At 47.4% G+C, this 25,228-nt stretch overlaps 1 protein-coding gene across 4 annotated transcripts in view; it reads right to left on the bottom strand.

The window, feature by feature from the left end:
- Positions 1-25,228, bottom strand: part of NTRK3 (neurotrophic receptor tyrosine kinase 3) — a 212,891-nt gene that overhangs the window by 118,010 nt on the left and 69,653 nt on the right. For 3 of the 4 annotated variants that reach the window (XM_068409846.1, XM_068409848.1, XM_068409849.1), the window contains exons 9-11: positions 23,673-23,696; positions 22,720-22,790; positions 20,884-20,986 (exon numbers count right to left, since the gene is read on the bottom strand). In XM_068409846.1, coding sequence (XP_068265947.1) covers positions 20,884-20,986; positions 22,720-22,790; positions 23,673-23,696 — 198 coding nt within the window. The remainder of the gene's footprint in view (positions 1-20,883; positions 20,987-22,719; positions 22,791-23,672; positions 23,697-25,228) is intronic. The other variant, XM_068409847.1, reaches the window with a different exon arrangement.

Raw genomic sequence — 25,228 nt, 5'->3', positions numbered from 1 at the left:
TCTGCTGATCTCTGACACAAGAACGAATCACTGCCCCTGCCATAGTAGCACCTTCGGTACCCAGAAACCAGGGAGATTTGCAGGGTCTGTAGGTGCCCTTTGCTTCCACTACAAATGGGTGACAAGAGGGACAGGAAGGCTTGAAGCCTGGGTCAGCTGCAGAGCCAGGGGCACAGCTCAGGTTCCCCTAATCCCCCACTGCCCGCATATGCTTGGACACGGGACTTCCCTGGCCAGAAACCTCAGCCACGCACAGCTCCAGTGCTGCCAACTCCCAGGGATACGAGCTACCAGGAGGACTCCATCCCTTCCTCACCCCATCCTGCAAGGGCAGAAATATCACCACACAAGTTCAGAAATAGTCAAAATGGACCTTTAATCTGTCCCTGCAGTTCAGGAGCCAGGATATTGGACCAAAGGGAACTCCAGGCTGGTTTGCAGACTTATGCGCATCCAAGCTAACATGGCAGAGCACGGCTGTAATTTCTCATACGCCACCTAGTACACAGCTCACACAGCCAAAATGAGTATTTTTTTATAGGCAGTGACATAGAGGAAAGAAGCTAAAGACCAATTCAAATACCACGACCGTAGTGTCACAGAGCAGGGGAGAGCGGGGCAGGGCTGCACAGGGCTATCACAGCAGAGGCTGCAGGCTGGGAACTGTATCGGCTCCAAAAACCCCCAAGAGCTGCTTGTGTTGTCCGTCAACACAGAAATAAATCATTGCCTGTGCCTCTATCCACACACCATCTTTCTTATTTTCTTCCACTCGGCAGTTCAAACTCAGCCAAATTCATTAGTTTAGGTCACGTTTATGGATGACACACGCTGTACAGCCAAGAAACAAAAAGCAAGCTTGGCTCTTGGGTGCAAACTATTCTCACTGTGTCCATTGCAACTGAGGTCACAAGAAAAACAAATTCACTAGGACTTAGCTGGTGCATACTACAGCTTTGTTTCCAACCACAAAATGTTCCTCAAAAACAATGGCCAAGAAAGTGCTGTTGCTCTTTAATCGTTACGTTTCCCAAGGGTATGCATTGGGTTATTGAGTGTAGGGAAGAGGGGGAAAGCTTTCATTCCTGTTTGGGGATTCATTTGGCTGCATTTCTTTTCTCATCATAACTTATATTTTTGCTTATATTTTATTAAAGCATCTAGAGGCCTTTGGGAATGGATGCCCAGGAATAAAAAAAAAAAATTTTAATTAAATTTAAAAACCCCAGCAGGATGAGGATTGCTGCATTCTGCACATGGATTTTGTCCAGACTTAAGACAAGGCTCAGCCTGATCACCCCACTCACTCTGACCCCATCACCTTCACCTGTGCTGCTGGCCATCTGCAGATTGCTGTCCCCACTCACCCACTGCCCCTCTCCTCCAGAGATGGTGGCTCCTGTTGTCCCCACACCTCTCAGACCTGCCCCATGGCACCAGTCTGAGCAGTGAGACAGCGTGAGCCCTCACACCTGGCTCAACCCGCTGTGCCGGCAGCATCTTGTGCTCATGCATACATCAAAAGCTGCTTTATGAGTTCAGATGCTCCTTTTAACAAAGCAATGGGAAAAAAACCCTCTCATGATGCTGAGCACAGCTGAACACAGCTCCCTCCTCCTGCCCCCTTTGCAAATTACTGGGATATTGTCACTAATTATCAGGCTCAACAAGTCAAATCGTGCGATTTTCTACAGACACGCTGGAGAACCAACGGGAAAAGGGGGGCTCGGTGCAAGGAGGAGAGGGGAACGTAGAGGAGCCCTTCGGGCAGGGTGCCGTGGGACAGCCCCATGGGTGCCGGGTCCCAGCACAGGAGGGGGTCCCACTGGCAGCATTGCTGTGTTTGCGTTTCAGAGTGTTTGCTTTTTTATTTTTTGCCCGATGTTTACTTCAAGCATCGCACTCTGAGGGCTTATAAAGAGGATTAAGTGGTAAGGAGGTCTCACAGAGTTAGGAGGAATTAATCAAGTGGTAATCAGAAAGGAAATTAATCTGAAGAGTTAATTAATCAGCCAAGGCAGGGAGATTGCAGCCAGTCGTCCCTATCACGCCTTCCAGGTTTCTATTTCATGCACCGGCACGGCAGCAGGGAAGGGAGAAGGTGGTCCAGGGTTGGGGTGGGGGGGGGGATGCTCAGCCACCCCTCCACACTTTCTAAGGAGACAGCAGAAGCCCAACAAGGCCAGAATGTTTCCATACCCCCCCATCCTACTGCGCAGGCACCTTGGTGAGGACAACTCTACCTAAGCACCACAGGGCGAGCACTCACTGTCTGCTCCCCTCAGCCCAGCTCAAAAGCTTCCAAAGGCTGAGGCATCCATTTCAGAGACTCTTCCATGTTCCTCTTACCTCTTTCCTTTGCAAAAAGGATCTAGATATGCATCCCACAGGTTTTTGATCGCTTAATTTATTCTATATACCCCATCTTCTCCTTCCAGCATATTAAATAGTCTTTTTACTTCTCCATTGTTCAACTCTTGTAAATACACACCGCTGGGGATCCCTTCCCCTTCACTCTGGTCTAGCTGCTTTTTATATATTTAGCTTTTCTTTTTCTTAATCTTTTCTTACAATACATTCCCTGCAGAACCTTAATCATTTTAGTTGCTCTTCTCTGAATTTCTTCCAAAAGGCATCAGGCAGAATGTTTTGTACATTTGCTCTCGTCCCTTCTGGACTGCATTTTGACTAATGCCTGTTTCCCTTGGGATGAGACATACCACACACAGGCTGCCTGACTGGGGGTGCTCAACCTTCCTTACAGCCTGAAGCACATGGGGAAGGAAAACTCCCCAATTCACAGCGGCTGCAACACGACACATCTTTGAACTTACAAAGCACAGGCCAGTTTGCAAAGACATCTGAAATCTCATTAACTTCACCATTATTATTAGACTCTTTTTATGCACAGAGTAGACATTTTAATTGCCTGGATGGAGAGAGCAGCTTCTATTGTGTGTTTTATAGACTGCAAGCAAAGACTCATTTCTACGTGCTGCCTTCAATCTGCCGAGCCCAGGGTGTGAGGGGTTATCCAGCAGCCCCAAACCAGCTCCTTCAAAGACCCTTCTTCAGAAGGCAGCAGGGCCTGTCCCTCCATGTGGTCACCTCGTGATCATAGAGAGGTGTTTACTGGGGTTGCTGCCTTCTGTGAGATGACAGCTCACACCCAAGCCATCTCAGCTCAGGCAGGGTGCATTATCCTACAAAACGACGGTGTTTTCCCCAGCATCAGCAGCCCAGGTACATGCCATGGTGGTTAGCAAAACAGCAGACAGACCGAGCTTCATCTCGCTGAACCAGGGCCACCTCTGCGGTTAAGGGGGAGGAAGACATCTCCATCTGCCACATCTTGGCAGCACAGGCAAAATGACCTGTATGGTGCAGGTGGTACCACTGCCAGAGGATTCGGGGCATGAGCAAAGCACGCTTTACAATAGACCATCAGCACTAAACATCATATTAGATACATCTAATATCCATTCTCCCATCCAAACCGTGTCAAAATAAAAGAAAAAATCTGCATTTCACAAGAAAGGACCTGTGGAGCTGAGAGCTGGCCAGGGGGGTTGTGGTATGCAGACGTGATGAACAACTGGAGATAAAGCAGCTGCAGTGTGGATGCCTGGTAAGGACAAGCTGGCCGCTCTCAAGCGATGCTCTCCATCAGCAGAAGGTGTCATAAAGTAGCTCAAAGGAAACCACATGCACTCCACAGCTTCAATAGCCATGTAAGCCCTTAAAGCATTGTTCTCATCCCATTCCCTTCACACCAGTTTTATTTTCAAGGAAGACTGGGAAGGGCTCCCTTCTCTCCTTGAGCACCCTCACAAGAAAGCTCCCACATTCCCAAGGCTGTCCCTCCCCCTAAACCATGACCTTGTCTTTTTCCTTTTGATATATAAAGGCCATTTGCACACACCCTCTAGAAAGAAAAGTGACCTCAGAAAAAATGGGAAAAGGCAAAAAACTAATGTTATTGCCTAAAACAAAGATAGGCTCTGCAGAGCCCAGAGGGAAGGGTGAGCTCCCCCTGACACACACACGTTTCTGGATGTCCTGACCCAGAGAAGCAGCTCCCCATGGATGCTTTTGTACAGGGAAAACCCTGCTCTTCTCCTACCCCCACTACACTGCCTGTCTGTAAACTGCTGGATCCATTTCATTATAACTCACTTCTACTGTGACTACCGATTATAAAAAAATGATTTCAATAATGTATAGCCTGCCCAGCACCACAGCACTCCGACCACCAACAGGTATCCAAAATGCTGGTTCTGATCTGGAAATCTCTCCATTTAGAGCCAGGGCCTCGGATACCTCAGCAATCAATGCGTCTCGGTGTGGTACCCCAAGAGTGAGATAAAAGAGATACTGCTGCTCTTCTCCACGCTAATAATGCCACAAAGACAGCACATTAGCAGGCAGCAGCTCCTTCCTTTGAAATCTCCCTCCCTTCCTGGCTCCAACAGAGACTAAGGAGTAAAGATCCGATCCCTGGGGGGGTTGCCACTGGGTACTGACTTTTAGGGGTGCAAAGCTTTTTATTGTGGCTTTTCAGATGGCAGTTCAAAGGAGAAGGCATTAACCCCTTGCAGAGCATCTGAACCCACTGCAGGAGGGATCCCACAGCATCGCCTGCAACACATCCCTGGGTCATAAAGAGCTGGAGATGAATAGATAAAACACTCCAGGATAACCTGAAAGAATAAACACCGTGTACATACACACAAATATGTAAGCTTGGATATAAATATGCGCAGATAAACGCACACCCTCTCAGATGATTCTATCAAATGCATTACTCCCCGAATCCCTGCAGAGCAGCACACCATCTCCAAGGTCATATTAGCATGGACATAATGTAATCCCATTACCCAGACTCCTTCTCCCTCTCTTAGTTTCTATGTTAATGTTTGCTCTCAATTTTAAACACCAGCCATGTATCTTGTGGCCCAGCCTGGGACCGCTTTGCTCAAGTTGCAGTAAACACATGGCTTAATTCACTCATTCTCCAGTTAAAAAAAAAAGCAAGCTTTTCCTGCATGAAATCCACACGTCCGCCTGCCCGATGATTGACACAGGGCATGCTGAAAGCTGCCGTAACTAACTCGGGCTCGGGGAAAAAACAGAGCATGCAGGGCAGTAAGCGGAAAATCCATCCGTACTGCTCTTGTCAGGAGAAAAATATCCAAGTGGCACGTAACTCAGCTGCGAACAGCGAACCGCGTGAGCCTCCTCAGTGCTGGGGATGCAGCTCAGTGCTTGTGCTAAAGGGTATTTGCTAATTCCCCAGGCGAGGGACGGGGTCATAAAGAGGAAAGCTGGAGCAAGCGCTTAACACCTGGGGGGAAGCACAGAGGGAGGGTGAAGCAGCCAGCAAGGCAAGCTCCTGAGAGAGAGGATGGAAGACAGGCAGGGGCCACCAGAGCTACTCTGCCCCATGGCCAGCAATACTGGTCCACACAAGCCCTCTGCCAGCTCCTCCAGGGAGTTTGAACTTCAGAGCAGAGAAATCTTGAGAGAGTTGGCCCCTCAGGGTCACAGCACACAAAACCTCTTGGAAATGTGTCTCCAATTCTCCGGTCCAAGCCCTAAATGCCGCCATGCTGGACACTGTCCTCCCTCTACTCTCCCAAAACTTTCCTAACCCCTCTACGAATCTTCCCGAAGTTCAGGCCATTGCTCTTTGCCCATTCACCTTTGGAAAACATCTCTAATCTCCATTTTTTTCCACTTGTTGCCTGCAAAAGGCTGTGATAATGTAAAGCTCCTTCACACCTCATCTCTTCTAGCTGACACGGTAACAAAAAAGTTCAATAATAACAATCTCCTACAAAAAGCACAGCAAAAGAGCACGGGAAGCACTTCTCATGAGCAGATGCCAGAGAGGTCTGCCAGGAACATGCAACTCCAAAGACACTGAGCATAGGGTTAGACTTCTCCCAAAACCCCCACATGCCACTTTGTGGCAAGCCCACGCTGAACGAGGGCCATGAGAGTAGTCAACACGCACACCCGCTCTTTGAGAAAGATGCTCACAACAGCAGTTCAGGATGCTTTTACCCTAAGTGTGCACCAGAAGCTTTCTTCTTTGGGTCTCCCAGCCTTCAACCAAGCCTGATGGATGTCCCTGAGGCTCACTCTGCAGTCAGTGGTGAGACACACACAGCTCCAAATGCTTCTGCATCTGCCTAATGAGGAACCCACCCCTCCTGGATGCCATGGAGGAAGTCTGCAGTGATTAGTCTCATTAAGCCTCTGCAAAAGCTACTCCAACATCAGACTGATGAACTATCCAAGGCAGACTTGTTAGCAGAGGGTAAATGAAAACCCAGCCTTGGTATTTTAACAGTCTACAAGGCATCGTTTCTGCTTGGATGGCCCTTAACCCTTGCATGATCTGGATGGCTCATTTGGCTGCCAGTCACAGCAGGGAGCCCATCTCTGTCCCTGAGCCCATCTCTCTCTGTCCCAGTCTTCTCATCAAGACAATCAAGATTCAATCACCAACTTTTTGTCTCCTACACCACTAACCAAAATGGGAAATGCTTGCTGCTCCCTCCTCCCTCCAGCCTCCTCCTGCCTTCCCCATTCGCACCCCAAAAAAAGATGCAAGCACTGCCCTCCCTCCCTCTCCACCACTCAAGACATGCCAGTACACTTAGGAAATCATTAGCACAAATTCCAGCCAAGACTATTTATCCTTAAAGAGCCTGCCTGACAGCAAACCTCCCTCCATCCGATTCCAGGCTCCGCAGCTCAGTGTGGATAAACAGGCACTTACGGCCAGCTACTAACAACTTCATAAAGCATCTCCCTACATTTAGTCCCCCACGATGCCTGTACGCACACATAAGCTTGTGCTCCACACGCACAAGGCGCTCAGAGAGTTTCCTCCTTCCCTACCTGCTTTGGTAAGGGTGACATGAAGCATTAGGCTGGCAAATAAGGGTCTGGGCTGCTGCATCGCCTCTCCCTCATCCTTCTACATCCTCATTTCTTCTCATCTTCCAGCTGCAAACCTCACAACACCTTTGCACATTGTAAAGCATCATGCTCTCCAAAACACGCTGTAGACAGCAATGGTGCAGGGGCCATAAAGTTTTCTGAAGACACGTGTGCCACAGAAGAGAGCTTGGAGATCCCGAAGCACTTGGGGCTTTGTATATATGTGCCAGCTTAGCACTGATATCTGAAAGTAAAATACTCTGAAATGGCTCCTGGGAAAAGCTTTCAAGTGCTAGGATCAAGACCGAAGCGTTCTCTGCTAAGAACGGAGGATGTTAGAGGACCTTTAAGTTATCATGAATTTGCACAAAAGCCTGATGGCTTTGAGAACCACACATAGGTAAAAACCAACCAAACAAAAAATCTAAGCGTAAAGCCTGATCCAGTGAAAACATATAGATTTTTGCTATTGGTTGGAAGTCAGGATTTATCCTCAAGGCCCAGTTTCAGGCAGCACGTTGCCTCCCTGCCTGCATCCAGGAGGTTTTCGAAAGGCCAGTATCAAAGCGGGTTGCTGTACCACGGGTCAGCAGAGCAACTAGGAAACTGAACTAAGGTGCCTTTTGCAAAAAGAGAGCTTACACAGCTTTCTTCAAACTGTCTACTAGCAGGTAAAATAAATGCCAGTTCTGGTCTCATCCAAATAACAACAACAAAAAAAAGAGGCATCTGGCAGGCATTCAAAGGCCCAGTAGCACGTGTTAGTAAAAGACTCAATCAATAAAATCTAATAGCACCTCTCCTCTTTTAACAAAAAAGCAAAACCTCATTCCTTTTTGGCAGATTAACCAAAAGCCTGCCCACATGACTAGTCCCAAAGCCACAGGCTAAAACCCCAGCAAAGCTCTGGCAGGAGGGCACCCAAGTGAGACATCCCTTGCTGAAGCATCCTTAAACCCAATACAGCCTTTAGCTTCTCCGTTGGGATGCGCTTAAGAGGAAGTGACTTATTTTGGTGTGACCTGATCACAGCGAGTTCAGCAGAACTTAAATCAATGCCTTTACCTGTACATATCAACAGGTAGGAAGGTGCCCTACTTTACCCTTACAACTTAAATTTTAATATGCCAAGGTGGAATGTGTGCTTTGCTGATGAGGGGTTTTGGCACACGCTGACATCCCACTAACTCCAATAACATGATAAAAGACAGTGGCAGCCAAGAAGCATTACTTGAAATCTTTAAGCAGAAAGAATAAGCCCAAATCACTCCTAAATACACCAGTAGCATAATAAACTTAGATAGAAGAGAAACATAGTGAATACCATATGTTTTCTTATTAAGAACTAAATTACAATGTACGAAAGGGGAGAAAAATCTAAAATCCTGCTGTCCTGCAGCAGCAGAGTGGAAGGGGATTTCTGCAGACACCCAGAAGTGAAATCAGGCTGTATCTAACTTCAATTTCTATCACGACACTTTAGATGAAGGGAGATTGAGAGCAAACAGGAGATAGAAGAATTAATACTCTTTAAAAAGACAAAATGAAATAGTAGTAAAAACAGCTAAGCAAAGTCCTACTGAATAATTCAGCAATATTTCCTCTCCCAGTCCCACGACAAGGGGACAGACCTGTAGCAGTCTACAGCAGGATACGCAGCAAAAACACTCAGCAGCCCAAAAGGCATGAAGTCTCATTACCAGATGCTGCTATCAATTTAATTCCGAGCAGAGAAACTTGTTAAGAAGGCAGACATACTGTAAATCTGTAAAGACGTTTCCCTTTATGTACACGTATATGCACACATATGCACACAACTTCCATTTGTTCTCCCGGCTGATGTGCAGAAGAAATGAATAAGCTTAACTTTGAATTTATAGTAAAAAATCAGAGGAAATATTAAGAAAAAAAATATTTAAGAGCCTAAATGACAGTGGAATCGAGAGGATGAAGCAGTTGGTCTATAAAAACAAATCACGCTGAACTACCTCCACTGTCTTATTTTCCCCTGATTGAATTACAAAATTAGTCAATGAAGGCTGTAATATATTTGGGCTTCGTAAAATATTCGATAGTGTCTCAGAAAAAACTCCCTTGAAAACTCAGTTCAAACTGGCTTGGATATGAGCACTGTCATACAACAGTATTAATAACAACAGTAAATTTGATTTACGTGGCTCTTCCTTGCTAGCGCCAGTCTGGGTGGCACAAATATGGCAAAGCTTTAAGCCAGAGAGGTTCGCCACAGGGACTGGTGTTAAGGTTGGGTTTATCTAACACCTTTATTAATTATTTGGAAATCAAACAAACCCACTGAGTTAGCTAAGCTGTTGATATGTGTCTGTTTAGGGGGCGGGGCGGGACTGTAACAATTACAAAAGCCACCACTAATATGGTGGCTCAATGACTAAGCAGAGCTGGTTCCTTCTCACCAGCTCCACGACCTTCTCAAAGTGAAACAGCACCGAAGGCACAAAGTCCAGGGGCAGCGCATCCCTTAGCCAGCAAACATGGGCAAGAAGTAAGAAAACCAAGATGCAAACTTCAAAAACGTTAAAGAAAAACAAGTTTTGGAGGTGAATCACCAATTTAGTGGCAGAAACCTGGAAAACAGCTAATGTCCAAATGGGCTGGTGGTGACAGCAGGCTGAAACGGGTTATGAGCCTGTGAGGGAGCAGGACTGTACCCTGCACAGCGAGGAGACGTCCCCAGCGAGTGCTGGGTCACCAACCTGGTGTAACCCCCAAGCCCTGCTGGGCACAGGGTCAGGAGCCAAGAAAACTCAGAAAAGGGCAACAACAAAAAAAAAAATACAATGATGATGCTGGAAGGAGTGAGATGGGAATTAAAGAGGGTTTGTATCCACACCCTTGCTTAGTGCTGTGGGAAGAGCCAGCTGCAACGACCCCAGGGACAACCAGCGATGCTGAAGCCAGAGGGATGGAAGTGTAAAAGCATGTAATGAATTAATTTAAATAAACAGAGCCTGTGAGTAGTCTCCAGGGCAGCAAACCGCCCTTGCCCCTGGGTCCAGCCCCAGAGGGCCTTTGGTGACCCTCACAGAGCGGCACATGCCCGTGCAGTGGGGACCCTGCCCGTCACACGTCCTCCTTACAGCTTTCAGCAGCCAGCTCCCAGTGTTACACCCCACCAGTGGAAGGGGTGCCTGAGCTGCCCTGCTGCACCAGAGCCCCCTCACTGGCTACTCAGCCCTGCTGCACCATCCCACTGCTGTGGCACAGGGAGGAACATGGGAATTTCCCAAAAACCCAACTGGAAAAAGAGTCAGAGAAACCGGTAAGGATAAATATTGATCCTAGACCACTGTTACCCTAAAATTATGGGGTTTTCTTTCCTTTTTTATAATATCAGACATCTCTCCCCTTCATAAAAAATATAAGATAGCTTAATAGGTAAGATCATGCTAATTATTACCCCCAAGATCAATCAGAAAAAGAGCACATCATGTTATGAGCACTTTAGATGAAGACATGCTTTGCTTATTTGCACGAATCGTGCACCTGCTGATTGTGGGAAACTCCAGCTCTATTTTCCTCTTCCCAAAGCAAGACTGAAGCAGAAGCCCAGTGGAAGCACCGCAGCCCCTGGGCTGGATCCAGGAGCATCCCTGGATGCCATGAGAGGGTGCTGAGGGGCTCCTGAGCAAGGGGCAACCAGACTCGGCCGGCAGCTCTTACAGAGCCCCGCAACCTGGGAGGAGAAGAAGCAGAAATCAGCCCATCAGACGGACACAGGCTCCGCATCCACAATCTGCAGCTCTGCTCTGCATAGCAAGAAACACATCTCAGCCCAAGGGCAGCAGCAGCTTTATCTGCCTCCCCGAGTGCCGGCTCCTCTTAGCGTAATGATTATTAAGCCTTGTCAGCAGATATGAAACCAACGGACGCAGTTCCACAAGCAAGTGCTTCGAAAGCCGCTGAGACGCCCCTGCTCACAGGTTTTTGTTATCCATCTGGAAAATTGCGGATGTCACAAGAGCTTTTAGAGCATCAAAGATGAAATCGTCTTGTCAGCAACAAAAGGGCCAGTTCTCCCCTGCCCCGATCCCAGCAGCTGTCTCAGTGCCGCAGGCTTCTGCACGAGTAGCCGGAGTTGCATCAGGACATCGATGCCGCCAGCGCTGGGGAGCCCCGCCGGCACGCTGCCCGTCCCAGAGCTACCGCAGCGCTGGTGTCTCAGCCCATGCCACGTGAATCTTACTCTGAAGTAAAACCAGGGTGAAGGAAAGCAATATTTTTCCCTTCACACTAATTCACAGCCTCTTGTCTGACTCTTGACTGCGTTAAGCTACGGAGAACTTGCTGTTTGCTGGGGAGGATGAACCATGCCCTGCGACAGAGAGAAGATGGAGATGCAGGTTCACTGACACCAGCTCCTCCTATAGCTGGTTCAGGTGGAATGAGAAGCAAGCCAAAACAGTTTTTAATCCAAAATCAAAGCAGACTCACCCATTTTCTCTGCTGTGATTGTATGTTTTCTACCTTTTGTGGTTTTTGAAGCTGCTGCACGGCTTTGGCTTCTGTGTCATCAAAGGCAGATGTGGCAAAACCACGTTGCCAAAGGCCATGCTTCTCAATGGCGCTCTGATCAAAAATGTCTTTTTCATTTTCTGTGGGGAAAACCTCTCACTGGTCACAGAGTGAGGTCTTTCAGCAAGATCAGAGCCTATCCAGCAGAGCCACAAAACCACCTAACACCAATTGTGTAGGATGCTGAGCTGCAGCGTAAGGGTCCTCATATGAAACAGCCCCTTCCAGAAGAGGCTGGTAACTCCTGCAGATGCTGGTCTGAGTTGAAGACAACAAAGAAAAACTTTTCTGCAGCCAGCAGGCTCCAGCAGATACAGGGAGCAAAGAGGCTGTGAGATACAGCCGTTGGCCATGAGCACCAGCTCCACAGTCTTCTCACACTGAAAGCCTGAGACAGAGGAGACATCCTTCAAACTGGCCTGAGTGTGGAGCAGAGCACATTGCAGGCTGATTGACTGGGCTGGGTAGTAAGTTTTTGTGGGTTTCACTGATCATCATTCCCATCATATACCGGTCCACTTGGTGCCCCTCCATGCACCCTGATGGCAGCAGTGCCTCATACACCAAGCCCAACGAGAGACCTCTGGCCAGTTTACGTGGCCACAGACAATGAGATCTCCTGGGTCCCTTTCCTGAACCACAAGCCAGGTTCAGGGCAACAGAGCACCCCATCCTCTATCCTCCTCCATTATCCAGAGCTGTGGCACCAACTGAAGACTGCTCTCCCAAATAGAAACTCCCAAATAGACCCTGGCCTTCAGACACAAAATATGAGAATCCGTATGTGATTTATTCTTACTATGCACAAAATACTACCAAAGCAGCTGTCTTGTGTACAGGCATTATGTTCTGGTCCATTGATTTTTAATAGCATAGTTGTAGATCAAAATGAGATGCCTGAGCATCACATGGGGTTCTGCACTGTTTCCACCTTCATCAACAGATGCTGAACACTGGTGCTGATGACAGAGTTTCTTGAGGCTGTCCAGAACACAGGCAGGCTTGTTATTGCAGAACAAGAAATAGAAGTTGGAGAGGGAACAAGCCCATTAGATCAACCGATGCTGCAATGCTCTCTACTGTCTGCTTCCTCAGTGCTTTCACCAGTCAAAACTTGAACAGCCCAAGTGACAGCCCCTATTCATTCCCTTCGGTGGTTATTCCACTGCCTCCAAATTTCTAGGGACTCCTTCAACCACATTCAGCCCAGGTTCAAAACCAAACTAGCACCATTCTCTTGCTTCTCTCCATTTGCCTTCACAGCTCCCAAATGCTTCCCTTGCCAGCCCCTGCCTTTTACATCACAGTTACTCATCCCTTGACCAAGAGCGAAGCTCTCCTGCTCCAGGGTTTAAGGACAGAGTGCCAGATCTCAGCATCCCTGGCTAAACACCGCATAAACAAACGACAATCCTACAGCAAGTCACGAGGAGGAAGAGGTGACGAACTCACCAGGGCCATCCTCCCAGAGGACCATTTATCAACATTAACAGTTGCAAAATCTTTTTCAAAGAATAATTGGACAACTGCAGTACAGACGAACTACAATTAAAATATTAAAGCCCTTTGCTTCTTCCCACACTGCCCTGCACCTTATTAAAGCCACATCAAAGTTGACACTTAGTTATCTGGTTGTTGGCTGCCTTCAGAGAGGCAAAGGAGAGTGCACAGGACGCAAGGCTTGTGGAGATGATATCTCTTCATCAGATTAGTCATATTGGTTAAAAAACAATTAGCCTATCCTGCTGCTGTATGTGGTATGTGTATATGGACAGAAACAGAATTATTCTGGCTCTGTGCTGTTAATCCAGCGTCTTTCACTAAAGCAAAGCCACCTAAAGACAGATAGACAGACACCATCAGACCAAGCAGGAAACACAGGTTGGAGCCACGGAGGCAAGGAGAAGGCAGGAGTGTCACTGTCACGGAGAGGAGTCCCCTGAGGATCAGCACCTTCTGCATGCTCCTTGGGGGAGGCTGCTCGGGGGGCTGAGCCTGGGCCATTTCACAACTACAGAAAAGATGTATGCAAGCAGTTGGATGAGGAAGTGGGATGACTTAGTTGCTTCTGAATGGCGAGTGGATGAAGGACACCTTCCTGGACCCTGCGGTGCAGGGGAAGCAACTGTAGCTCGTTCTCACCCTCTCCCTCCTCAAGGTTGCGCCCACCACATATGCAAAGGTAGAAGCCAGCACGGTGCCACAAGCAGCAGGGTCCCCAGCGCTGCCACTTGTTATAATGCTTTGCTTGTGGAAAAGCCAATGCTCTGAGCCTGGAACAGGAACAGCTTCAAAAACATTACTTAAAAAAAAAAAAATTCAGCACCTTTCCACCACCTCGGCTGGGAGTTCACATCACATCAAATCACAGGTAAGATGAGGGTCACTCACGCAGTTTTTGAATGGCAACTTGAGAACCACTTGTGAAAGTTAACAGTGAGACACCTGCTAACGCAGAACTGCCCCGGGCAAACGCCGACTGTGCTGAGGGGCTCCTTCGGGGCAAGGGGTGCAGCCGGGGTCTGGCACCCAGCTGGTGACCGGAGCAGATGTGTGCACCCGTGAGCAAGGGAGGTCACGCACGGGGAGGAAGATCTGCAGGAACGTGACATGAAGGAGGCCTGGGGCTTCTCAGGTCACCTGAAAACTACTGATCTGACTTTTTTTTTAAACTGCTTTTAGTAGTTGCCTAAAATAAACACTTTGGTTTTGTAAAAGCAACTGAAAGATAATGGCTGGTCAGTGCACTTTACGTTGCCTTTATAAATAACCTAGTAATACTTCTGGGAGTGGGAAAATGTTTTATTTCTAGATCTAAATAAATCCTGATCTTCTGCTAACCATTTCTCCTGCAGGGTTATTCGATGCATCTCTCCAGCCCCCCTGGATGCACCTCTCCAGCCAAGAGTGGCTCCTTGCTCCTTCAAGCAGCAAGTGACAGCACCAGCCCATCTTTCAAAGCCTTCACCAGGCTAACACCACCTCAGACCAAAGGACAAGGGGTGTGAGCATTAACTGCCATCATGAGAGCGGATCTGACTTTACGGAGACACAGAAGTGGGCAGCTTGTCACAGCACCCAAGGGGAGAGGTGGGATCTCTCAAAGGTTTGCCAAGGAGCCCAGGGCTGGGTAGCTGCATGGCAGCTTTCCCTTGGTCCTGCCGCACCAGTTATGGACTGCATGCTTAGCAGAGGCTGAGGCACTTGTCAGTTCAAAGAGCTTTACACTTTATCACCTTGAAGGCACTAAATAAATAAATAAATAGCACAGCTTGCACTTCAGCAGAGTATAAACAGGCATTTACAGAAAGAAGCCCTAGTGAAACCACATGCCCTTTCAATCCACTTCCCAGGTAAATAAAACCAAGTAATACTGAGCACAAGAAGTACATCAAGGGGCTTGTCAAACAAACAGAAGGATACGAACAAGGAAAAGCCCCGATCTCCAACAGCCCCCTGAGGTCGCTCTGCCCACAGGTTTCGGGGGGCTCAGCCCCTCGGCACCGATGGGCTCTGCGCATCACACCTGGGCTCAAAGAAAGCAACAGCCAACGGTTCCCCTTTCCAGTTCGCTAGCATGGCTCACCATACATCCCCGAGCCACCGTGGTTAGCTGTTGCCTCTAATGTACGGCAGTTTCTCTCCCGTAACCGTGCCAGTCTGGCTGATATTACTTTGCTCTTTTTCTTCCCGCTCCCTCTACATGGCAGGCTCCCAGGAGGATGAAACGAAAGGGGTCTGATCACAGATTTCTCCTGAGCAACTAACCCTTAAGGTGTAGGCTCTCCACGCTGCAGCGTGTTTGTTCATTCCCATACAGCTGCACGCAAATAATCAGGGAAAAACAACCAGTGCATGATTATAGCCAGACTTGGCCAAGGCAATGTGGGTCAGAATTAAGCCTCATCAGAAAGGTAGGTCATGGCTCTTATGCATTCCCCCCACCCTTTTAAAGCTGCAGCAATAATTGTGTGATTGAAGGAGGAGAGAATAAAAAAATAAGAGAAACAAAAAAAACAAACCAACAAAAGCAAAAAGCCAGGCACCCGAGATATCTCTGCAGGAGCTGGTCCTCTTGAATCAGAACCCTGGAATTGCACTGCAATCGACTCAGCGGACAGTTACCATCTGTTTATGGAAAAAAATGTTAATAACCCCCAATCATAATCAAATAGGCAACCACTTTACTTTAAGTACCTATTAACTAATGCTAAATTACAATGGAACAGCTCTGCAAGCACTTCTGACATCCACATGCACATCAGCAGTGCCAGCACTTTGATCAGGGCTATTAGAACAAACACCAAACGAACTGATAGCGATGTGATTCCTCAGACATCACAGAAAGCGTGGGCTGTATTTATTTACTGTTCTTTCACTTCTCCCCCACCTCCTTGTTGTTTCTGCCTATTCAGAATGAAAATACATATATGCCTGTGTACAGACGTACACACCACCCACCGGCGCAGACCCCGTGAAAGCCTGGTCCCATGTTTTGTTTTCTGTCCGAGGCTGAGCTTCCATAGGGATGCTCCGATGCCCAGAAAGGCTTGAGGCATTTCCATCAGTGGGGCATCACCTGAGTTGTCATGATTTAGGCCCCCTATTTCCATGACACCTGTAAAGGCATCTCTCAGTCCCTACCCCCTCTCCTCTGGGTGCAACCAGCTAGCAGATACAAAAGCTGCTGCAGAGAGAGTGAAAAGCAGGCAGGCAGAGCTGTGCACACATGCTTGCACGCATGCAGTGAGGCAGCACGATCACACGCCTTATTTCTTTAGGAAATCAGATTAAAAAGCAATCGACTCTTTGCCAACTGTAACCAAGTCCGAACCATTAGCTGGCACCGTCTCCGCCTGAGGAAGGAAACCTCATTTGGAGAATGCAAGTAGTTTTTAATCTCAGAGCCTGGGAAATAGCTCATCTCAGCAAAACGACAAGTGGTCTTGTCTCTGGATTTTCTCTAGCATCTTTCTCCCTGTATCTCTGCAAACTCTATTTTTTGTAATTTCTTTTTAAGTTGTGCAGCACAAGGAATACATCACACAAGTATGCATGAGCACAAGTTCTTTATCCCTAGGCACTTGCAGCTGTAACAAAACAAGCAAAAGGAGCACATATTTCAGTCCACCAGCCTAAGCATTTACAGGGCCTCCATTGCTGTGCCACCCAAACATTGTCAGTCCCAGGACTCTTCTGTGCCGTTACTATTGTTTTATGAAATTTCATTTTTGTTAGTCCCGAGACTTGCATGTGGCTTTTTTATTATATTATGAAATTTCATTTCCTGTCATCTGCTGGGATTAAACTTTGATGGGAAGATGTGGGTTTACGAGGCTTGCGGTGACAAGCCTGACCCCAGAAGGTGAGGTGTAAAACCCTCCACCTCCGGCGGGCGGTCAGGGAACACAGGACACGAAGCCCAGAGATGGAGCAAGCGACTACTGAGTGCAGGATGCCGGGCTCCTTACTCCCAGGTGGTCTATCCCACCTGTAAAGCCCACTCCCCTGAGACACAGCAGTGAACCAAAGGGCCCCGACTCCCAATTTCTTTCTCTGTAAGATCCTACTCTTCTTCCCACACTAATACAAGGCTTTAAAAAGCGTCTCAGCTCCCCCTCGGGATACACCGCCCTTCAGCAAATGGTTGCAGTCCATGGCTGCGACTTCAACGCGTCTCGGTTTTTGCATTCACTTTTCCCAGCGGTTTCCCCTCCACTGCCTCTGTGCTGCCCATGTAACGCCACATTTCACAAAAAGGCGCTTTGTTTGCCATTTTGCTGCCGCCATCCCAGCTCTGGTGATCCCCCAGCCCCTCCTCAGCTGCTTCAGCCCACCCTTATCACCCCCAGCTACGGGAGCCAAAGTCGACAGGCAGCCAGAAAGGGGATCTGACCTCCACCACCCCGTGTTAATGAATGCCCTCCCCGGAGGGAGGGGGGAAAGGCGAGGGTGATGGCACAGAGCCAGTCTCCGCAAGCTCAGACAAGGGACACCAAGAGCTGGGAGCACAGCACGTCAGAGCCCCTTTCACAAAGAGCTTTTGTTGATGCCACCGCTCCAGCCCGTCGACGGCGTGCTTGGCAGTGCAGGCTTTTCCACCGCTTGGCTGCTGGCTGTATCAGTAGCCGGGTCGTACCGAGCGGCAGCTCTGCCAGGACTCTCGTGCAATGCTCCAAGGGTGTGCTAGCAGTCAGAAGAGGACAAACTTAGACACACCATCCTCTCATAGTCCTCCCCCAGCACATGTGCCCCGAGATGCAGTGACTTTCTTTTCAGCAAAGGGAGCTGGGATGTTGGACACTTGGCAGTCCATCAGTCCGCTTTTAAGACTGGTGGGCATCCCAGGAAGCTGGCCCAGGGGAACTTTCCAGCCCAACATGACATCCAACCTTGTCAGTCCAAGTCCACCTCTCTCTCTCTAGGAGATAAACCATCTGCTTAACGCTAGGAGACACAGAAGGAAAAAGATGTGCTCGGAGAGACTCACGAGGTGCTTTGGGTAACGTGTCCAACATGAACACACAATGTTCTGTGTCTGTGACAAAAACAACACAAAAAACCTGCTCCTGCAGGCTTGCCAGGCTGGGATTTCAACAACAAGTGGCAACGTATCAGCTGGCAACAAACAGCTCCTGATTCAGGGAATGATGCACATTCCCAAAAAGACTCAGGGTTTGGATTTTTTTTTCTTAGTAAATGATAACATGCTGCATGCCATATAGGATGGCTCCTGCCCAAGAATTAACTGTGCCAACTAAAGGAGATTTGGAGGTGGTTGCCAGTTGTACTGTCCCACACAGGGTGCCAGAATAAGGTAGGACCTGTACGTGAGCCCCTGGAAATGCAGCTCAGGACCACTCAGTAAAGTGATTTGATGATTTGGACAAGGGCATCAACCCCGTGAACAAAAAGCCTCCAGGAAGAAGGAAAGGAACATCAGCCCATTAGTGGAGTGAAAGAGGGGACACCAGGAAAAGAGACATCCAGCACAAACACAGGCTTCAAGGTATCATTGCAAGATTGGGACCATCTGCCACAGCTCAGCTGAGACACTAAAGCAACTGAAGGAGAGAGTAAGGCTCTGTACTCATGGACCTGTGGAGCAGCAAGGAAGGAGAGTTAGAAACTGCATTTTGGAAAGCGTGGAGAGGACTGTGACATTTCTTGTGGAGGTGAGAAATGAATCTGCTACAGCTGGCAGGGCAGGCCATAGCCAGGGTATCACCAAGCATCCCAGCCACTGCAGGTGAATAGAAGAGTTGCCTTTGTGTTGTATGAAAGTGGTGAGGTTTGGTAGCAAGCCTGGCACAAAGAAGGGACATACAGGTTAAAGATGCAAAACCCGGTGGCGTGGCAGTTGGCAATGGTGTTACAGCAAAAGAAAAAAAGTGTAGGCAGAAGAGACACTGGGGGAAAGCAGGAGGCTCAGAATGGGTAAGGCCATGTGCTAGTGAGACCATCCACAGGGCAGGAGGATCTGCAGCCTCAAACAGGGAGCAGAGCTCAGGCAGTATGAATAGGCTGCCCATGGTGGTGCCTATGACCCTTGTGACTCATTTTAAAGAGTCGTCTCCCTGGTTTTAAAGATGTATTTAGTTTCTGTCAACTCCCTCTCTCCAAGCAATGTCATCAATAAAACTTTTAGAAACTGTGTGGCATTGTGGTTTCATATCAGAATTGGAAGAAATACAGCATGATGAGGCGGAAAGCAGGCTGTTCTGGCTAAACATTTTTGCCTCCCAAAAACTACACACACAAGGGCCCCCCACAGCACCCCTGTGGTTTCTGGGAATGCAAATATCCATTAGCACACTTATCCAAACACCTCTGAACACGTACACACATCTGTTCACCAAGACTAGTTACTCACATAAGGTTCACTCCTCTTTGATTCTTCCGTTAGGGTCAGAAGTTACTTTTCCTTTTTATACTTGTATCTCTAAGCCCCATCAGTGGCAAATGCCCAAGCACTTCCAAAGTGTTCTGACAAATCCCTCCAGAAGGCACATAACATCATCCCAATTTTACAGATGGGGAAATTAAAGCAGAGACAGAGGTTAAGACAGCTAATTGCCTACGGACACTAAGTGAGTCAGTAGAAGAGCTGGGAACTGATCCCAGGAACCATGTCTTCCATTCCTCTACTCCACCCACCAGTCAGTACACCCTACCAGATGGTTCTTATCATTTGGACATACGGGACTAAATATTGCTAAGTTGGTGTAGAAATTTGCTATTTAATTAAATGTCTGTCTTCCATCTCCATAGGATGCATAGGGGAAATTCCAGCCAGAATTTCATCTGGACCCCACTTGAAATGTCTCTGTAAAGCAACAAAAGCTTAGCCAAGCACAAGAAACATTCCCAAAACCTATTAACCTGCCCTGCAACACAGACCCCAGCAAGGCCACGAAGTAGGGTGCAACCCAGGAGCCTTGGAAGAAGCTCATATTTGTCAAAGTCTGGCTTCAAACTGTGTATGCATGAGCCACCAATTAGGCTGGGAACTACTCTGTCATGTGAAGGCTCTTCCTCCAGCCTTCACTGGGCACCACCAACGCTGCCCAACTGCAGATACCAGCAGAGTCACAAAAGCAGATGGCACAGAGTCATCTACTTTCTTCTGGCATTAGCTCTATCACATCACAGCACTGGTGTTGGTAGGACAGAGAGACCAGTTCTGCCTGGAAAATATCAGACACCTTCTCGCTTTCCAATCACTACCAAGGACACTTCAAATAGCGCCTAAAGTAGTTATTTATGATGCAGAGAAGGAAACTTTCCAACAGAGAGGCAGCAGAAAGAGACCTTCCACATCGCTGAAAGACAGGTCAGCAATTGCTTTCTCAGCAGGGACCTTACAAACGTATATCAGCATCTCGGTCCCCATTCACAGACAGGCACAGAATGGGTGCACTTGCCTTTCCAACAGAACCCAAACCAATTTTACATTCTTCTGCTCTCCCTTCACACCCCGTACTCTGCACCCAGTGCAACACAAGGGGAAACACATGCATCATGAGGTCCGCAAAGATGTCATCCAAGAACATGCTCTCCTGAGTACAACTCCCTCAACACATGGCTGGAGGGAGCAGGCTCAAAGCTATTCTGTGCAACCTGTAGATGCAGTTATGTACTGATAAGGAAAACACATGCATACTTCTGCCCAGCAGAAGCACATACAGGTGAGAACCACCAGCCTGTATATCTCCATTACTCTCTCAACAAACAGAAGAGGGCTGGACAACATTCGCTTTAGAAGGCTTTGTACCAATACTGACAATATAGGAATAAAATCACGACACCTTTCCACGTGTGCTATAAGAGCCGGGCAATCCTGGAAGGTGCCTCCTGCTAGAGGAAAGCGATTGCACGTACCTTTCATCCCAAACTTGGACCGCCGGCCGTACTTGTTGATCATAATAAAGAGGACAACCAAGAGGACACAAGCAAAAGCTGCCAGCCCAACCGCTATGGAAACCTGAAAGTAAAAAGCCTTAGAGTCAAGAAGAGGACTTTAGGAGTCTAGATTGGAAATACAGCACCTTCTTGCCCATTAACCTTTCTGTGGGCTCATACCGTCTGCTGCAGCCCCACGGATATCAGCTGCGGAGGAAAACACAAGCAAAAGTAAAGGGCTTTGGCACAGCCTGGAAGCATCACAGGCTGTTTGCAGGACTGGGAGGTTTGGGATCTTCCTGTCAGTGCCAGTTCTCCCCAGCCTCTCACTCCAGAAGGAGGACCTCTGCTCCAGTGCCTGGGCTCTCCCTTCACTGCACCACAGACAAGCCTCCATTTGTGATACTACCACAGTGCCGTGATATCACAACACTAAAGCTCTACTAACCTGAGCTGGGAACACACAGGAGCAGCAGAAAATGCTTTAGAAAGAGCAATTCTGTCTTCATCCAAACATCCCTCAGGACAAAGAATGAGGGGAAAAAACACACCACAAAAAGAACACAGAAGAAATTAAGAAGTAGAAATGTTTTTTTCCCCAAAAAAAACTTTGGTTTTCCTAAAGCCTCTAATGGTTCCCTATTTATTGTAATTTTTAGTAGTAAATATTTATACTACAACAGTGTCCAAAGTCCCTCACTGCAACTGTGGTTCCACTGTGTCAGTGTACAAGCACAGGAAAAAAAACGTCCTTGCCCTAAAGGGTTTACAATCCCAAGCTTATTTTAATATTTATGAATATTTATTCCTTCAAGTCTTTGCTCGAGATACTTTTATTGCACTGATGTAAACAACAATTTCTTTGGCATTTGTCCAATTGTTCTCCTGTATTGGGTCTTGCAATGCATTTAGACTCCACTTCCTTTTACAAAACTGTATTCTGATACAATAGAAAATACATCATTTAACAAAGAAAAAGTAATTTCATTCCGCAACCCTTTTCCCTGCCCTTGACACATTAGCTATTATTTTTTTTAAATTTTTCATTTTACTATGCTCTATTTTCATCCCCTAGCTTGTTTTCTGTGCTTTATATTTAATAATCAGTGCACATTATTACTCCAGCCTCACTGCTCAAAGCTTTCACTTCAGTTATAGGAGATTTTCAGTTGGATGAGAACTGAAACCAAGGTGGACTGAGTTTTGTTCATTCTGTTAACACCTCATGGGTTTCAAGATCTTAAAACTCACAGAATTAGAGCAATTGTGTAACATGCTAATTTTTTCCCCCAATACTTCTTTTCTTTTTTTCTTTTTCTACCTGGATTCTGCAGAAGACAGACAATGTTGAGATCTGACAAGCCATAGGCTTTCTTTCCTTCTTCATTTTTGGCATGTCCTGCAGAGCAGGAGTGAGGGCAAACTGGCATTGACAGAATTGAACCAAGCTAAACCTGAGTCCTTCACAGGGACTAAACTTAACAGCTCAATATTAGTCTGAAACACACAATTGCCTGTTGGTTTGTTCTCTGCTACTTTTTTTTAGAGTAAGAATTTCTGACCCTGCCAGCAGCGACTTCACAGGATGCCTTATTTTCAAAGGGCTCCCTGGTTCCACACTGCAGACCTAAGAGGATCAGACAGTTTGTTTCAGTATTTCACTTGCCACAAAAATCCTTCTGGATTGTTGTCTTGAGTCATAAAGGAAGAAATTTTCTTTGCAAACATCTCAAAACAGCACAGCAATGTAAATACTGAGTCATCAATAACAAGAAATGCATGCAACAGTTCTGCAGAGAAGAGGACAGGACTCACCCCAAAAGTGTCCTCCTCCGGTTTGTGGGTCACAGTGATCGGTGGGGTGGGACTCACTTCATAATCACCGACTGAAACCAAAACACCAAAGACAGAAGATTCAATGGGGCTCCCATGGGTCTTCAAGGCATCAGCACATCCCCAAAGGCAGTGCCTGACCTAACGAGATCCAGTTCACCCCTAACAGAGGCTGCAACTTTCAATTTCAGAAGGCACCAAAATCAACCATGAGAGTTCCCTGTGCACATCAGCAGAGAAAACACAGACCAGGACAATGCTCGTGTCATTCCAACCTCACAAATGAGAAACATTTGGGTGCCTGGTGTCCTAGGGTCGGTGAAACTGGAAACTCCTAGAGTTCTCACAAATCCACTGGGCTAAGCAGGGTTAAAACACAAAACTGACTCCAGCAGAACTTGATCGAAATAAACAGTTACCTGGATGTTTTTTGGAGGGAAAACAAACAAGCAAAAAAAAAATGAAGAACCTATTGAGGAAATACTACAGAAGTTGAGTCCTGCTTCTTATCCCAGTCCACACTAGAGAGCATATTGTAAATGGGCCATGACACACAACTGTTTTGGGGATTGGCCAGCCTGCATCTAGTTAAGACACCTTATGCTACATCAAAACCAATTGGTTAGAGTTTCAGTGGTACTTATCTCCAGCACTGCCATTTAAGAACTCAAAGACTGTTATTTCCACTATAGGATCTTCTTCAGGACATCACTAGAGGGAAATGAGCATCTCCTGGTCTCTAGAGATTGCCCAGCTGACCAAAAGCTCCCCAAGTCATCTTGCTCATGCATGGGGAAGCCAGAGCTTTGTGCAACCTCCGCCAACTTGCTTTTGGCTTCCTGATTTTTCTTCCAGGAGCACGGAAGTCACAGAGGGGCAGAGGGACCCACAAAAACAAAACATCCACATTATGCAAGGGGCAAGGAGACACTTACTTGAGACAAAGCTGTCCGTACTCTCTGTGGAAAGGACAAAGAGAGAAGCAACACAGTTAGCAGCACAGCAAAGGGAGAGTGGTCTCATTCCCAACCTCAGACATACTCCACCATCCTCAAGAGTCCAGGAAACCAAAACCTTTCATATTTTGTCCTATTGGGTGACTGTAACTGGAAATTGCAGCACATGTACCAGCCAGACATTCCTGAGGTCAGAATGGAGTGCCCAGGGGTAACTGTGTGGGGCTGAAACAGGAGCACAGGGATGCTACTGCCAAAACAGAGAACAATTGGCAGCACCCTGTATAGAGACTTTTGGTCGTTAAACAACCCTGTTTTCAGCAGGTGAGCAAAGCTCAACAGACACACAGGCTTAGCAGGATGGATGTGGAGGGGAAAGAAGCAGCTTTTGCCCAGGAAGAAAGCCCTGTGAGGATGAGGACCAGCTCCCAGGAAGGACAGTCCGCCTTGGGGCAAGGGTTTAGAGACCTCCTCTGGGCTCCCTCAATAGCCTACTGAGCCACTCATGAAAGCTAACAACATCTGAGCTGGATATGGAGGCTGTAGCTGTCCTAGAGCTGCCTCTTGCCCAAGATAGCTGCACCAGTCCCTGCTGTCAGCCACTTGACTGCCCCAGTCTATTTCGTAAAGCTCCTTCAGCTCCGAAGGTGGCCGAGGCCCCAGATGATGAGGTCTAAAGCTCTCGGTGACATTCAGTTTACACAGCATGAGAACAACGTCAGCTTTCAAATCACTTGCCCATGTAAGAAACTGAGCCTAATATTAACTGGAGTTTACACAGCTTTGCTGGCAGAGGGTTCATGGAAGGATGCTGAAATGTTCACACTGAAGTACGGGTGAGGCTTGGAAAGGAAGCGTAAAACAACCCCCGGGTGACAAACACGGCTTTCCAAACCAGGGGAAAAAACCTGAAAAAATATTTTTGTTTCAAGTCAAGAGTAACTTTCCTTGGCTTTTTCTAGCATGAGAAGGAAAAAAAAAAAAGAGTAAGAAATATTTCATTTGGAGACTTTTTTTTCCTATTAAAGCAGACAGTCTAGTCGTAAAACTCTTACTGCTTCTACATTTTCCCCTTTCCATTTTCCTCTGCTGGACTAAGCAAATTCAACAGAAACCCACAAAAAGTTTTTCCCACTAAACCCTATTTTTCAAAGTATAAAACATAGCCAAGAAATTTTAGCCAACTTGAGTTCTGTGAGAAGCTCCCGAAGAACTGTACACTAATCAAGGGTGGGAGGTAGGTAAGTTAACCTTTGTGGATTAAATAAGGAGATGGTAGCCTATGGTAGAGATGTCAATGACAACATGCAATGAGATTTTTATCAGGAGATGACACAAATCTGTCCTGGGAGCCACTGCCCTGACTCTTAGAGCCACAACATCGCAGAGAAGCAGGATATGGCATGGGGCATATCTCCCATCTCCCATCCAGCTTCTAACAGCACCTTTCTCCTCTCAACCTGGGAAACACAATCTGGCACCGCACCAAGAGACTGCAGACCAGGGGTTTCTAAAAACACATGGTCACAGGTCCT

The sequence above is a fragment of the Nyctibius grandis genome, chromosome 11 (assembly GCF_013368605.1).
Source record: "Nyctibius grandis isolate bNycGra1 chromosome 11, bNycGra1.pri, whole genome shotgun sequence".
Lineage (NCBI taxonomy): Eukaryota > Metazoa > Chordata > Aves > Nyctibiiformes > Nyctibiidae > Nyctibius > Nyctibius grandis.
The sequence above is the reverse complement of the archived record's forward strand: the minus strand, read 5'-3'. Positions and strand labels throughout refer to the sequence as shown.